The sequence below is a fragment of the Canis aureus genome, chromosome 4 (genome assembly GCF_053574225.1).
Source record: "Canis aureus isolate CA01 chromosome 4, VMU_Caureus_v.1.0, whole genome shotgun sequence".
Taxonomy (NCBI): domain Eukaryota; kingdom Metazoa; phylum Chordata; class Mammalia; order Carnivora; family Canidae; genus Canis; species Canis aureus.
Window position 1 is genome coordinate 75,247,191 of NC_135614.1, and position 12,026 is coordinate 75,259,216.

At 39.8% G+C, this 12,026-nt stretch overlaps 2 protein-coding genes across 18 annotated transcripts in view; one reads left to right on the top strand and one right to left on the bottom strand.

The window, feature by feature from the left end:
• The window catches only part of RAD1 (RAD1 checkpoint DNA exonuclease), a 61,148-nt gene that overhangs the window by 16,842 nt on the left and 32,280 nt on the right, over positions 1-12,026 (top strand). For 7 of the 12 annotated variants that reach the window (XM_077896283.1, XM_077896282.1, XM_077896288.1 and 4 more), the window contains 3 exons: positions 245-503; positions 2,503-2,601; positions 2,913-3,282. In XM_077896283.1, coding sequence (XP_077752409.1) covers positions 245-503; positions 2,503-2,601; positions 2,913-3,096 — 542 coding nt within the window. In that variant the 3' untranslated portion in view covers positions 3,097-3,282. Of the gene's footprint in view, positions 1-244; positions 504-2,502; positions 2,602-2,912; positions 3,283-8,160; positions 10,559-12,026 lie in introns of those variants that run through there. The other 5 variants (XR_013378658.1, XR_013378659.1, XR_013378657.1 and 2 more) reach the window with 2 other exon arrangements.
• TTC23L (tetratricopeptide repeat domain 23 like) overlaps positions 6,698-12,026 on the bottom strand; it is a 59,385-nt gene continuing 54,056 nt past the window's right edge. For all 6 annotated transcript variants that reach the window (XR_013378656.1, XM_077896276.1, XM_077896279.1 and 3 more), the window contains 2 exons: positions 10,847-10,953; positions 6,698-8,883 (listed from right to left, as the gene is read on the bottom strand). Coding sequence is in view for 5 of the 6 variants with exons in the window: in XM_077896276.1 (XP_077752402.1) it covers positions 10,872-10,953 (82 nt within the window). In the remaining variant the exon portion in view is untranslated. The remainder of the gene's footprint in view (positions 8,884-10,846; positions 10,954-12,026) is intronic.

The following is a 12,026-nucleotide window of genomic DNA, read 5'->3' on the forward strand; positions in this document are numbered from 1 at the left end:
TGTTTTTGGCAAACTGGAAAATGATTTCAAAGAGTTAAATTTTGTTCTGGTTCCTAGTTCTGTTATTATTTGAATTGCCTACATATGTCATCAGGGAAAATATGATCCCTTCTTATAAGGAGATAGATATAGATATATGCTAGAAATTGGGCAGAATAGAATAATCTTCAAGAGTTGTAATAATCTTAAGAAGCTGAGCATACATTATAAAGCTAAGCCCAACATATGATTTATTACCTTGCAGGGACTTTAACTGCACTTCGGATGTGTTACCAAGGTTATGGCTACCCTTTGATGCTCTTTCTAGAAGAAGGAGGAGTGGTGACAGTCTGCAAAATCAATACTCAGGAGCCGGAGGAGACTCTGGATTTTGATTTCTGCAGCACCAATGTCATTAATAAAATTATTCTGCAGTCAGAGGGGCTCCGTGAAGCATTTTCTGAATTGGATATGACGAGTGAGGTCCTACAGATCACCATGTCTCCCAACAAGCCTTATTTCAGGTACTTGAACACAGAGGGCAATGATAGTTAATATTGTAGTCTGCTCTTTCTCTGCTTACACATTTGCTCAGGATGCAGAATTTTTATCATCCCAGCTCATAGAATTTTCAGATCTTTAGAGAGCTTTTACTCTTCATAGTTTTATAAATCAGGAAACCTAAGGTCCAGGAAGATGAACTCAGTATTTAAAGCTTCATAGTTTTGGTTTGTAGGTAAGTAGCCTAGTCTCCTACTTCATAAACTAGAGGTCTTTTCATTGTACTACTTACTGGTATAGATCAAGTTACATCACAAGGAAAATTTGGTCTTAAACATTTGGGAAAGGTGTTTGTATCTCTTTCAAGTTAGTACAGGATACAGAAGGAAGCAGATGTTTTCTGTACATGGTTCATTCACTGAGTATCTATTAGTCACCTCCTGTGTGCATGTCTACGTTTTAAAGCCCCTAAGAGAGGAACAGCTTAAAATCATGATGAGGAGAAGATATATATGACACAGCATAAAAGGAGCAGAATTGCATGCCACTAAGTACCAAAATAATTAACAGAGACGCCTAGGGAACAGTACTTGAGTACTTAGGGGGTATTGATCAAGGTAAGCTCCTAAGGGAGGGCAATTTTCAGCAGAAATACAATGTCAAAAACTATCAAGCTGTTCCTGGTATTTTGAACCAACAAATTATGAAATTTTCAGGATTAGAATCCATTTGGAGAGAGGATTTAAATAGTTCTTCTGTTTTGAAATACATCAGAATATTAAAGTGTAAAGGAGGAAAAAATATGAAAGAAATGTTCTTTTTACATCTACTCTAGAAGCTGTGGGCCCTTATGACATTCGGCAGTTACAAATTTGAATCAAGGTTGGTTACATTGTTAACCAAAATGGTAAATCAATGAAACCCTACTTAAACAGTGATATGAATTAAAATTCTGGGCACTTAAACAGCATATTTTAGAGGATCCTCACCTGAGTGATGCCTGTGCTGACACAGGTAACTAGATGGATCATGGTATCTTTCATCTCCAGTATGAAAAGTGATTGGGTCATGTGGAACTGGGAGTTGAAATTTTTCTCTGGATTTGTTAAATTTGAGGTGTCTGTAACACTAGGGAGTAGTTTAACATACAGAGTTCAGGGGATAGGTCTAGACTGGAAATTTATTTATTTTTTTAAAGATTTTATTTATTCACAAGAGACACAGAGAGAGAGAGAGGCAGACATAGGCAGAGGGAGAAGCAGGATCCCAGGGATCACGCCCTGAGCCAAAAGCAGATGCTCAACCGCTAAGCCACCCAGGCGTCCTTAGACTGGAAATTTAGATTTGGGAGTCCTCGTCATGGCTGGGCATGGATGAGATGGCTCAGAGAAAGGTTACATTAGAGGAGAGAAAAGGTGGCGCCTGAGGAAGACCAGCAGCCACTGTGCTCACAGTACTTACCAATGTGTTAACCCCACAGCAAATAATCAATACATTCTTGCAGATTAAACCTTTACATTTAGAAATTGTCTACACACAACCTGCTAATACTGCCAAGCAAGGAAAACCATGAAACAGCCTGAAGAGAGGTCTAAGATACAGAAAAGCCAGGATTCCTGGGTGTGGCGGTAAGGATGGGGAATAGGACTCCAGGCTTGCCGATGAGTTAGCTCAGGGTCTTCCATCACTCCTCAGCTCTCTCCTTTTGTATTATTTCTGATTTAAGGATGGGGAAAGGTATCAGAATAGAATTAAGGTAATGAAATTGAGGCAGACAACCCTGGATTCCTTAGGTGATTCATTTTTCCAAAGCTGTTTATTAGGTGCTAGATCTGACCTCCCACTGCACCCTGCAGGAATCTTTATTACTGTAATTGGTATAGTGTATTGTCAGCATTTGTTTACGTATCTGTTTCATTCACCAGAATGAGCTTCTTAAGGAAGTGTCTTCTTTACTGAGATCCTAATGGGACTTATTGTTGGACCAATGGATAAATGAATCGCTCATTTTTTTTACTGTAGGTTATCTACTTTTGGAAATGCAGGAAGCTCCCATCTTGATTATCCCAAAGATTCTGATTTGATGGAATCATTTCAGTGTAACCAAACCCAGGTCAACAGGTCAGTTCTTAATATATTGGTGATGATGGTGAATATCGCATATCTATTAAATAAATGTAAAACTTTGAATCTTGCTAAAGGTATAATATCTAAATAAGTAGTAGAGTGCTGGGTTTACCTGGGGATTTGGAGTTGTGATAGTGGATGAAATTGTAAAAATGAAAAATATTAGCAAATTGGACAAATATTTTATTTTATTTTTATATTTGTTACTTGGTAGTTCTCGGCTAATTTTTGTCCTTTACTTGGAGTTATGAGCACTGCTTCAAGCATGTCCAAATAACAACTGCTTTTTATTTACTCCTCTACAGATACAAGATTTCTTTACTGAAACCCTCTACAAAGGCCTTAGTCCTGTCGTGTAAGGTATCTATCCGAACAGATAACCGAGGGTTTCTCTCATTACAGTATATGATTAGGAATGAGGATGGACAGATATGTTTTGTGGAATATTACTGCTGCCCTGATGAAGAAGTTTCTGAATCAGAGTCTTAAGTATGGCATTCACTGTGATCTCTACCTGAAATAGGTCACATTCTCATTCTGGGTTTAGTATCTCCATGATATTGGATTTTTCTAAAGAGAAGAAGCTGGAGGAGATGGGAACAAGGTCCATGTATCCTAATAGTTGCTGTGTATTTTGTAAGTAAATGTTTCCATGGAGTCACACATTACCCACTACTGGACTATGCTGTGGTTCCGTCTTTTGAACTCATGGGAATCATTATGAGTCAAGATGAATAATCTATTTAAGTCAGACATTTCAAGAGTCTAAAAACTTTACATTTGATGAATCCATACCTGAAATGTTCTTTTATTTATTTACTATTAGAAAAGGCAGCGGTGTGTAAGTATTGCTTATTAGTTTGAATTGCGAAGAATATATCTTAACGCAGTGGGTCTTCAAAGTGTGGCACCTAAACCAACAGCATTGGCATTACCTGGAATCTTGTTAGAGACTCTGGAAGTGAGCCAACAGTCTCACTTTTGAAGGATACTTTTTTTTTGTTTTAATGCATTTAATTGCACGGAAATTATTGCTTTTACATGTGATTTCTTTCCAAATGTTCTGAAGTTTAGGCTTTGCCAACAAGTCTGAGTAATTAAATGATTTATTTTTATTTTTTAAAATGATTTATTTTTAAAGTATGTATTTTAAAGAAAGCTATAAACAAGATATAAAGCAGACCAGAGTTACAGAATTTCTTCTTGTTCTCTGCCACTGTTCAGTGCAGTAAGTACTGTAGTAAGTACATATTAGATACCTGCTATTCACCCATAAGAGTTTCTCATCCAAACAAGATGTAGAAAACCAGCAATTAAGTGGTTTTGCACTTTCTTGGGTAATTTTCAGTCAATTCTTATGGTGTGTAGATATCTAATAAAATGCAATACTAAGATTATCTGGCTTGTTTTCTAGTAGAAAAAATATATAACTAAAATAAAGTTCCAATGAGCTGTGTGGTAACAGCTCATTGGGTAGGCACTGTTGGCCTTTGTGGGTGAGACAGTTTTTCATGGGGGAAAAAACTCATCCATTGCAGGATTCATTGGGCCTCCCTGGCCCCTACCTACCAATGCTAGTCTTTGTCTTTGTGACCTGTGACCACCCCCCCCCCCAAACCCTGGTATTTGTGGTAAAGAACAGTTGAGTAATATTAATATTCATCAGAAACATTCATCAGAAGGGTGTATTTGGAATCCTGCCTTAAAACAGGCCACATGGCATTAGAGGAGTTTGGAGAGTAGTTCAAACAAAGCACTTCAGGAAAACGCTCCCCCAGAACAGCTGTGGGCACTGCTCCCGAGTCCATGGGCAGGCTGGGTGTCTAGCCCAGAGTCACTACCTGATAACTACTAAGTCCCCCAGGTAACCTCAGGATGCCAGCTGGCACAAAAAGAGTTGGAGTTTGGTCAAGTGTAGGACACGTTTAAGAAGGAAATGAATGAATCTACTAAATGTTGTACAAATACTTTTTTAGATAAACATCAAGAACAGAAGAAACCTAAAACATAATTATGAGAATATTTAATCAGAATTTCAAGGACTATAATTTTCCTTTAAAATAGGGCAGTTCTTTTTGGCTTTTGTTCACTGGAATGTCCTATACCTAGAACAGTGCCTAATATATAACATGTTCAATAAATATTTGTTAGATGAGAGAACCTCCATTCAGGCTATCTTTTAGCATCTTATTAGTCACTATTTAATTTCAATTATTGAGCTCTGAATTGATTTCAATCTAAGGTATTTTTTAAAAGTTGTACCTGTGAAGAATTTAAAATATATATTGGTTTAATAGGGAGAGACTGACTTTTGCACACTTAAGACAATCATTTTAGCTGCACATATCGTTAGCTATTTATGCTTCATAAGCTAACGAGTGTAATTGTTTCTACACTACACGGTACTGATTTAACAGAATTTCCTATTTAGTGTGTTCTCTTTGACCTAGGAATTTACTAGTTTAACTTTGCTTAAATTCCTATGAAAGTCCGCTAGGGGGAGTGCTTTCTCAGGCCGACCAGGAGGCATGGAGACTACAAATTCACGTGTCACACACAGAAAAATAGAATCTTATTTTTTAGACCTTTAGTTTTACTGTTTTTGAAGTTTATCTCATTTTCTTATTAAATCGTGCTCACTACAGGAATAGGTAGTTAATTTCTCTGTTTTTAATGTTTTTCCGTGTTTGATGATGGTATGCCTCCACCTGGAATTGATGAAATGATTCAAAATAAAAAGTAAGATGATTTTTAAAATTCTACTTTTGTAATAAAAAGTCTTGTAACACACTTTTTTTTTCAGATTTTATTTATTTATGAGAGACACACACAGAGAGAGAGAGAGAGAGGCAGAGACACAGGCAGAGGGAGAAGCAGGCTCCATGCAGGGAGCCCGACATGGAACTTGATCCCAGGTCTCCAGGGTCACGCCCTGGGCTGAAGGCGGCCCTAAACCACTGAGCCACCAGGGCTGCCCCATAATCACTTTAATAAGAAGCCACAGAGTTTCTGTGGTGTATCAAGTAGTCCTGGTACGAATTTGTTAACAATTGCTAAAAGGGCATCATGTGGCATTCTTAACAGTTTAGACTGGGGGATTTTTCAGAACAACATACTCCCTTCTTACTTTCCCTGTCTTCACACTGACTTCCCCTTGTCCGCACCTGAAGCAAAATCTACTGAGTCCTGAGAAATTGAGGAAATTCTATAGTAGTTTTTCTTTTCCTAATTCTATCATAGGTACTGTTTTCACACACAAGTCGGGTTAACATGCACCCAGAGCAGCTGGCAGCTCTAACATAGATTTCCCGCTCCAGGAGTGGACAGCTGGTGCCCTAATCAGAGGTGCCTTGGGCAGCTGTTCCAGGCATTTGCGTTATCCCTTCTCAGATACCACCAGAGATTCTGATAATTAGTAGATTAAATGTTTAAAGTAGGTTTTACTTTTGAAATTAATAGCTTGTTGATCAATATGATAGATAATAACAGTGGCTCTCATGGGCAAAACTAGAGGTATTCAGATTGTGTGAGATGATTAAATTACGTCAGAGTAGTTCCCTATGCCTGCATGGGAAGGACATGAGAATCTAGTAGTGAGGCTTGTAGCCTGTACAGTTAGGCGTGGTGCCTAGGCTTGACCCCTATATGGTCTTGCTTCCTGCCATTTTGTCCAAGGACTTCTGGTTGCTTGTTGCTGACTGGATTAGGACAATCTCACCTCTGGAATATTGTGGAGTTTGCCTTAAGTAGACCTTTCGTGGTTACTGGTGTGTGAGCTACCAAAACAGAGAAATAGGACTTCACTGACCTAAAGGAACAGGTTGCATAAACTATGCTTGCTGAAAAATGTTTATTAAAATCTATGTGGGGGATCCCTGGGTGGCTCAGCGGGTTAGCCCCTGCCTTCGGCCCAGGGTGTGATCCTGGAGTCCCGGGATCGAGTCCCGCGTCCCGGCATGGAGCCTGCTTCTCCCTCTGCCTGTGTCTCTGCCTCTCTCTCTCTCTGTATCTCATGAACAAATGGATAGAATCTTTAAAAAAATAAAGTAAAATAAAATAAAATCTGTGGGACTGTTTGATCTGGGCTTGATTGTTTTTTTTTGTTTTTTTTTTTTTCTAATTTGGTACAGAGATTGTAGGAAAATAGCTAACCCTTATCCACCTCAAAACTTTCAGTGCCTGTTAGTTACTTTAAAAAGAATCTGAAAGTTGTGAATGACCTTATTGACTCCGATCTGTTAGAAACATCAAGTGTTTGATTGGGGTGGATTATCCAGATTGCTGGTTTCCATTGAATGAATTTAGTTCTCATCCACAGTTTTCCAAGAGAGAATGCAACTTTATATTCGGTTTTACTGAGTTGGCTATTTCCAAGGTGGTTTCTTAAAACTTGAGAATTTCACAAGATACCAAACTTTTAAAACTTTTAGAACCAACAAAAGTAACAACTTGTTATTTTGTCAGCTATGAAGATATTAAAACTAGCCACCATTCATTATCACAACCATTTCATTAAACATTTTAACATCAAAATCTCACAAAATGGACTATTAGCAACTTTGCATTGATGGTAAACACAAGAAATATTTAAATATTTAAAACCTATTTCAAATGCAAAAACGGAATTACACCATAACATTTTATTTTAATGTTACACTCATGCTTTTCTTCATTGATACACGTTTGTCAGTCTAGAGATTTTAAGACTTTTGGACTTTTGGGGTCTCCCAAAATAGGAAATTTAAAACATTTTAGTGTCCTGTCCAGTACTTTTGTTTTTTTTATTTATCACAGTCGTTGTTGAAAATCCATTTTCATCTGGATATGTGAAAATGGAAGCAATGCTTCTGAGGCTCGTTTAGTCAGTTCAGAATATTCTGGGTAAGAAGAGCAGCCCCATCTCCAGAGAGGGCAAATTAGCAATGACAGACTGGGCAACCAGTTCACAAGCCTGCAGAAAAGGTCAGTGGGATATAGCTGCTTTCAGCCAGGGCTGCATCCTGGGACCCTGGCCCTGAGTCCCAGACTGAACATATTCTGGGAATTAGCTAAGGGGGAAGACACCTGCAGGAGGAAGACTACTGGTCTACAGACAAGCCGGGGGTTAATCCGTATATATGTACTTAGGCCACAGCAGCACACTACTCCCCACTACACCTTGCTTGGGTACTGGTTGCTCATTAAGTTGTACAGACTGAACAAAGGACTGAAATAATTTTTTTGAATGAAGAACCAAAATGTGGTTCTTACAAGCACAAAGTAGAGCCGTTGTTAGAAGGCACTTGGATGCCCAAAGACAGTCTTGGAACTCCATTAATTCTGCTGATGTAATTGAGAATCGATGAAGAGGGAAAAGAAAAGTTTATATTGTAAATTCACAGGAATCTAATTTCTCTTTTCTCCCTGGGTACATGAAGACAGTAAGGGACATGATTTGAGATTGCCAACATTTTTTCCTAGATACACATTTGTTTGGGGTTGCAGGAGGGGGAAGGTCAGGATTTCTTTTTATTTTTTATTTATTTATTTATTTATTTATTTTTATTTTTTCAGGATTTCTTTTTAAAACAACCTTGGTGAACATTCCTGCCATAACAAGTCTCTCTAATCCACTTTGAGGCTGGGGGCAGCATAGTGAGATGGGAAGTAATCATCTGTGATTCAGAAAATCAGCTTCATAATCACCAGGCTGACCTTGAACAAATCAATCTATCTTGTCCCTAGCTCCTTCATTTATAGTAAGAATCAAAAAGTCCTTTCTGACTCTTAACATGGCATGAGACCAGGGCAAATGTTTTCAGATCAAGTGTTTCTTCACAAGGCAGTTTTAGTGACCTGAAACAGGTTATGACTAAAAGTACTTCCAAATATTATATTAAAATATTCACCAATAAACTACTTAGATATTGCAGAGTCTTTTAAAAGCCAGAACTGAAAAAGAAATGAAATTTGAGTTATAAAAGGGAATTAAGCAAGGTATTGGATTCCCAGCCACTAAGAAACTAAAAGCGTTTGTCTAAAGATTTCTAACCCCCCTCCTCACCCTAAGTTATAGATCAGGATTCCTACTTTCTAAGGAGCCTTGAGTATTTTACCTGTAATGCTGATAAGTAGACTCTTTTCCCCCCTCCTACAGTCCTTAGTTCTGCTTTTGATCTCCCATGGCTATCAAAGTTGATAAATATGTCTTGTGATCCAAAATTTTTGTTATCAACAGGTCGGCTTTATTGTTGGCTATCTTGTGTGGAGGTTTTCAATTTACTGGTAATGGAAGACCTAAAGGAAAGCAGAAAACCATTTGTGCATTTGTCTTCGTTCTTGCCTTCTCGGCCAGCTCCAAATCACTGGTTTGTTAAGCTAGCTGGCTGAACTCAGTCTGAGGGCAACTGTTTGACCATGTGCCCACACCCCAAAAATGCTGACTCTTCTAATAGGCCTCTAAAATGATTCTAGAGTCTTAGTTTTTCTCCCTGAAGAGCAGGGAGCAATTCCTTTGATTCAGGTGGCAGCCAAGGATGTCTTAGATACCTGGATTGCCTGTAATCACAGCTGAAAAAACTGCTTTTAATCACAGCTGAAAAATTTAGGGTCTCTTACATTGTTCATAGTTTTCAGGTGATCTCATGAACACACAGATTTTAGAGCCCGGAGGCCCTGTTAAGTGCTACAAAGAGGATCTATCTTCCCCATTTCCAGCCATTAAGATTCCCATACTCTGATTTTCTAATACTGGAGAAGTTGGGCTGGAGTTAGAAGTAATCTGGTCCAAAAGAAATCTGGTCCAGAAACCTGGTTTCTATTAAGTGTTCTTCAGTCATCTCCTATTTAGACCTCAAGCCTGCAAAGTGTGGTTTTCATAGCCCCTATTTGCCTGAAAAAAAGTATTTGTTCCACAGAAACATGAGACCCAAAATTTTACAAGACTTTTTTTTATATGCAAGTTCCATCTAAAGACTAATTCATTCTCTGTCTACTACTGACTGCATAAAATACAGAAAGCTATCTGGCACTTTAACCTCCTTCTCAGTAAACCAAGAGATAATGTGGTTTGAAATCTGAAGAAGAAATAGGCACAAATTAAGTCAATTGCCCAGGGCCTCATAAAATCAGAGGTGGGCAAAAATCTGAAGGACCTCTGCTAGGGAGTAGAAATCTGCCCGGGGCCTACTCTCCTCCCGCCACAAGGTGGCAGGATTCCCCTTGCCTGAAATCTCCAGGTCACTGAAAGGACACTGATTTCCAGCCACAGCCTGTACATCATCTTCTTTGGGCTTAAGGCATTGTGTCACACTGTCTGTTTCCAAGCGCTGATAAGCTCCGGCTCACTTTTGAGATGTTAACCGGCAAAATGTTTTCCACACCAGCCTGGTGGTAGCTTTTCAGCAACAATAGTTACCAACCTCCTTTTGCTTCGAGCACCCATGTTGTAACTAGAAAGTAAGAAACTCAAAGCCCCCGCTTCAGTAAAAATAAAAATAGCTGCTATTTGTCACATGATTGCTACGGGGCCGGGCACCCTGCTGACGACTTTCCAGACATTTTATTTTCACAGCAACACTAAGGGACAGGTACTATTCTCCTCTCCATTCTGTCAATGAGGACACAGGGTAACATGCAGCTAGAAAGTGGTGGTAATGGAGTCTGAACCCAGATTTGTCTGTCTCCAGAGCTAGCTCCCAGCCGCCATGAATCATAAAGAAAAATTAGTTCACAGGGATGTATTGAAGTCATGTTTCTGTGATCAGATAAAATAGTTCATTGGTGAGATAGTCGTGTTCACAGACTTTATTATGTCCTGAAGTGGGGCCCAGATTCTTTACCAAACTATAAAAGCATTCTCGTACCCTCAGTTCAAGCAGGCGCTGCAGTACCCCTTGCTTTAAAATAAAACCAAATCTTTCTTAGTTTTTCTACTGTGGTTCTAAAGACTCTTATTTGCCAAAATTTAAATCACTGACCATTTCAAAAAGAATTCAGGTGTATAGGAATACAGTCTTTTTTAAAAAAATTAATTTGTTTTCAACATGCCAATGGGGGAGTTTAGTATATTGAAAGTTCTGAGAAGCCCAGGAAATGAACGTGTGTCACTTTATTTATCCTACTTTATTTTTCTCTAAACCAATCTGCCCAGAGCCTTTCTCCCTCCTCCATGTAGGCAGTGCAACATCCCTTGCAATCAGCAACCCTTACAATACCCTCCAGAAAATGCTACTGTGTATGGCAGCCATAAAGAACTTACCATTGCTTTGATACGATGTCCTCTGTCATACCTCAGGGCCTTTGCATAGACAGTTCCTTCTTCCTGGAATGGTTTCTCTTCTCCACCTGGATGAACTGTTACTCGCCCTTCAAAAAACAACTCAGATGTAACCCTCTCAGTGAAGTCTTTTTCCAGCTTTCTTAGACTGTCTCTCCTTCCCACCTGCACTGCACTGAGATTTCTACTACAGGACTCATTCATCTTTTCATCATTTCTTCTTAGTTGCCTCTCCTACTTGATTGTTGTCTTAAGAGTCATGACCGAGTTTAACTTTATTAGCGCCCACTTCTTGAACCGCACCCAGCATTTAATAGGTGCTCACAGAGATAATTGTTGAAGAAATGAGTGAAGATGAGGAAACAATGTATAGGCGACCAAGGGTCATGTAGCTATTTCATGGCAGAGCCGGGCCTCACACATGAGGTGCCTCCGCTCAAAGTACACTGCTCGTGTCGCTATGCCCAAGTAGCAGATCTGTGGCAGTGGCTCAGCCTTCCCCCCACCCAGACTCCACGACAATACGAATAAATCAGCTCCACGAAGCCCTTGATGCCCTGGAATGTCAAGCAAGCATCACTCTAGGAAACCACTAATAGAGTGGGTCCACGAGATGAAAACTGTCTGCTCTCCTTGCCCTGTTCCACACTGTATCCTCCTATCAATCCATTTCTGTGGACATGACAGAGGCTGTAGATTGTAGAACCCCTGACCTGGCACCAGGACACAAGAGCAGAGTTGCTTCTCATGACTCATACACCGAGGTTTGCCTGAATATTCTCCCCTCTGGTTCTGTAGAAGCAGCGTTGGAATATTCACTGATAAGTGATAGGAAAAGAACAGGAGGGCCGCATCCGGAAAACCAGCCAGCGGAGCATAATTTCATCACTGAGGTCCTGCCCAAGCCTGGCCTGGCTGACCGCGCACCTCATCTACCCTCTCCCTTGACGCACTCCTCTCTGGCCAGAATTGCTCCCAATCCTACGTCCCTTGGCTTTCGCCCCACCCCCACCCCCCAGCACCCCCTCAGCCCAGAAGAGGCTGTTCTGTCTTCACATGACCGAGGGGACAGCAGACCACTAATCAATGGGCATTCCTTCTCCCCCCTCTTGGGAAGAGAAAAGGATGGTTTTCCTTGCTGCTCCTGCTGGCTTCTATATCT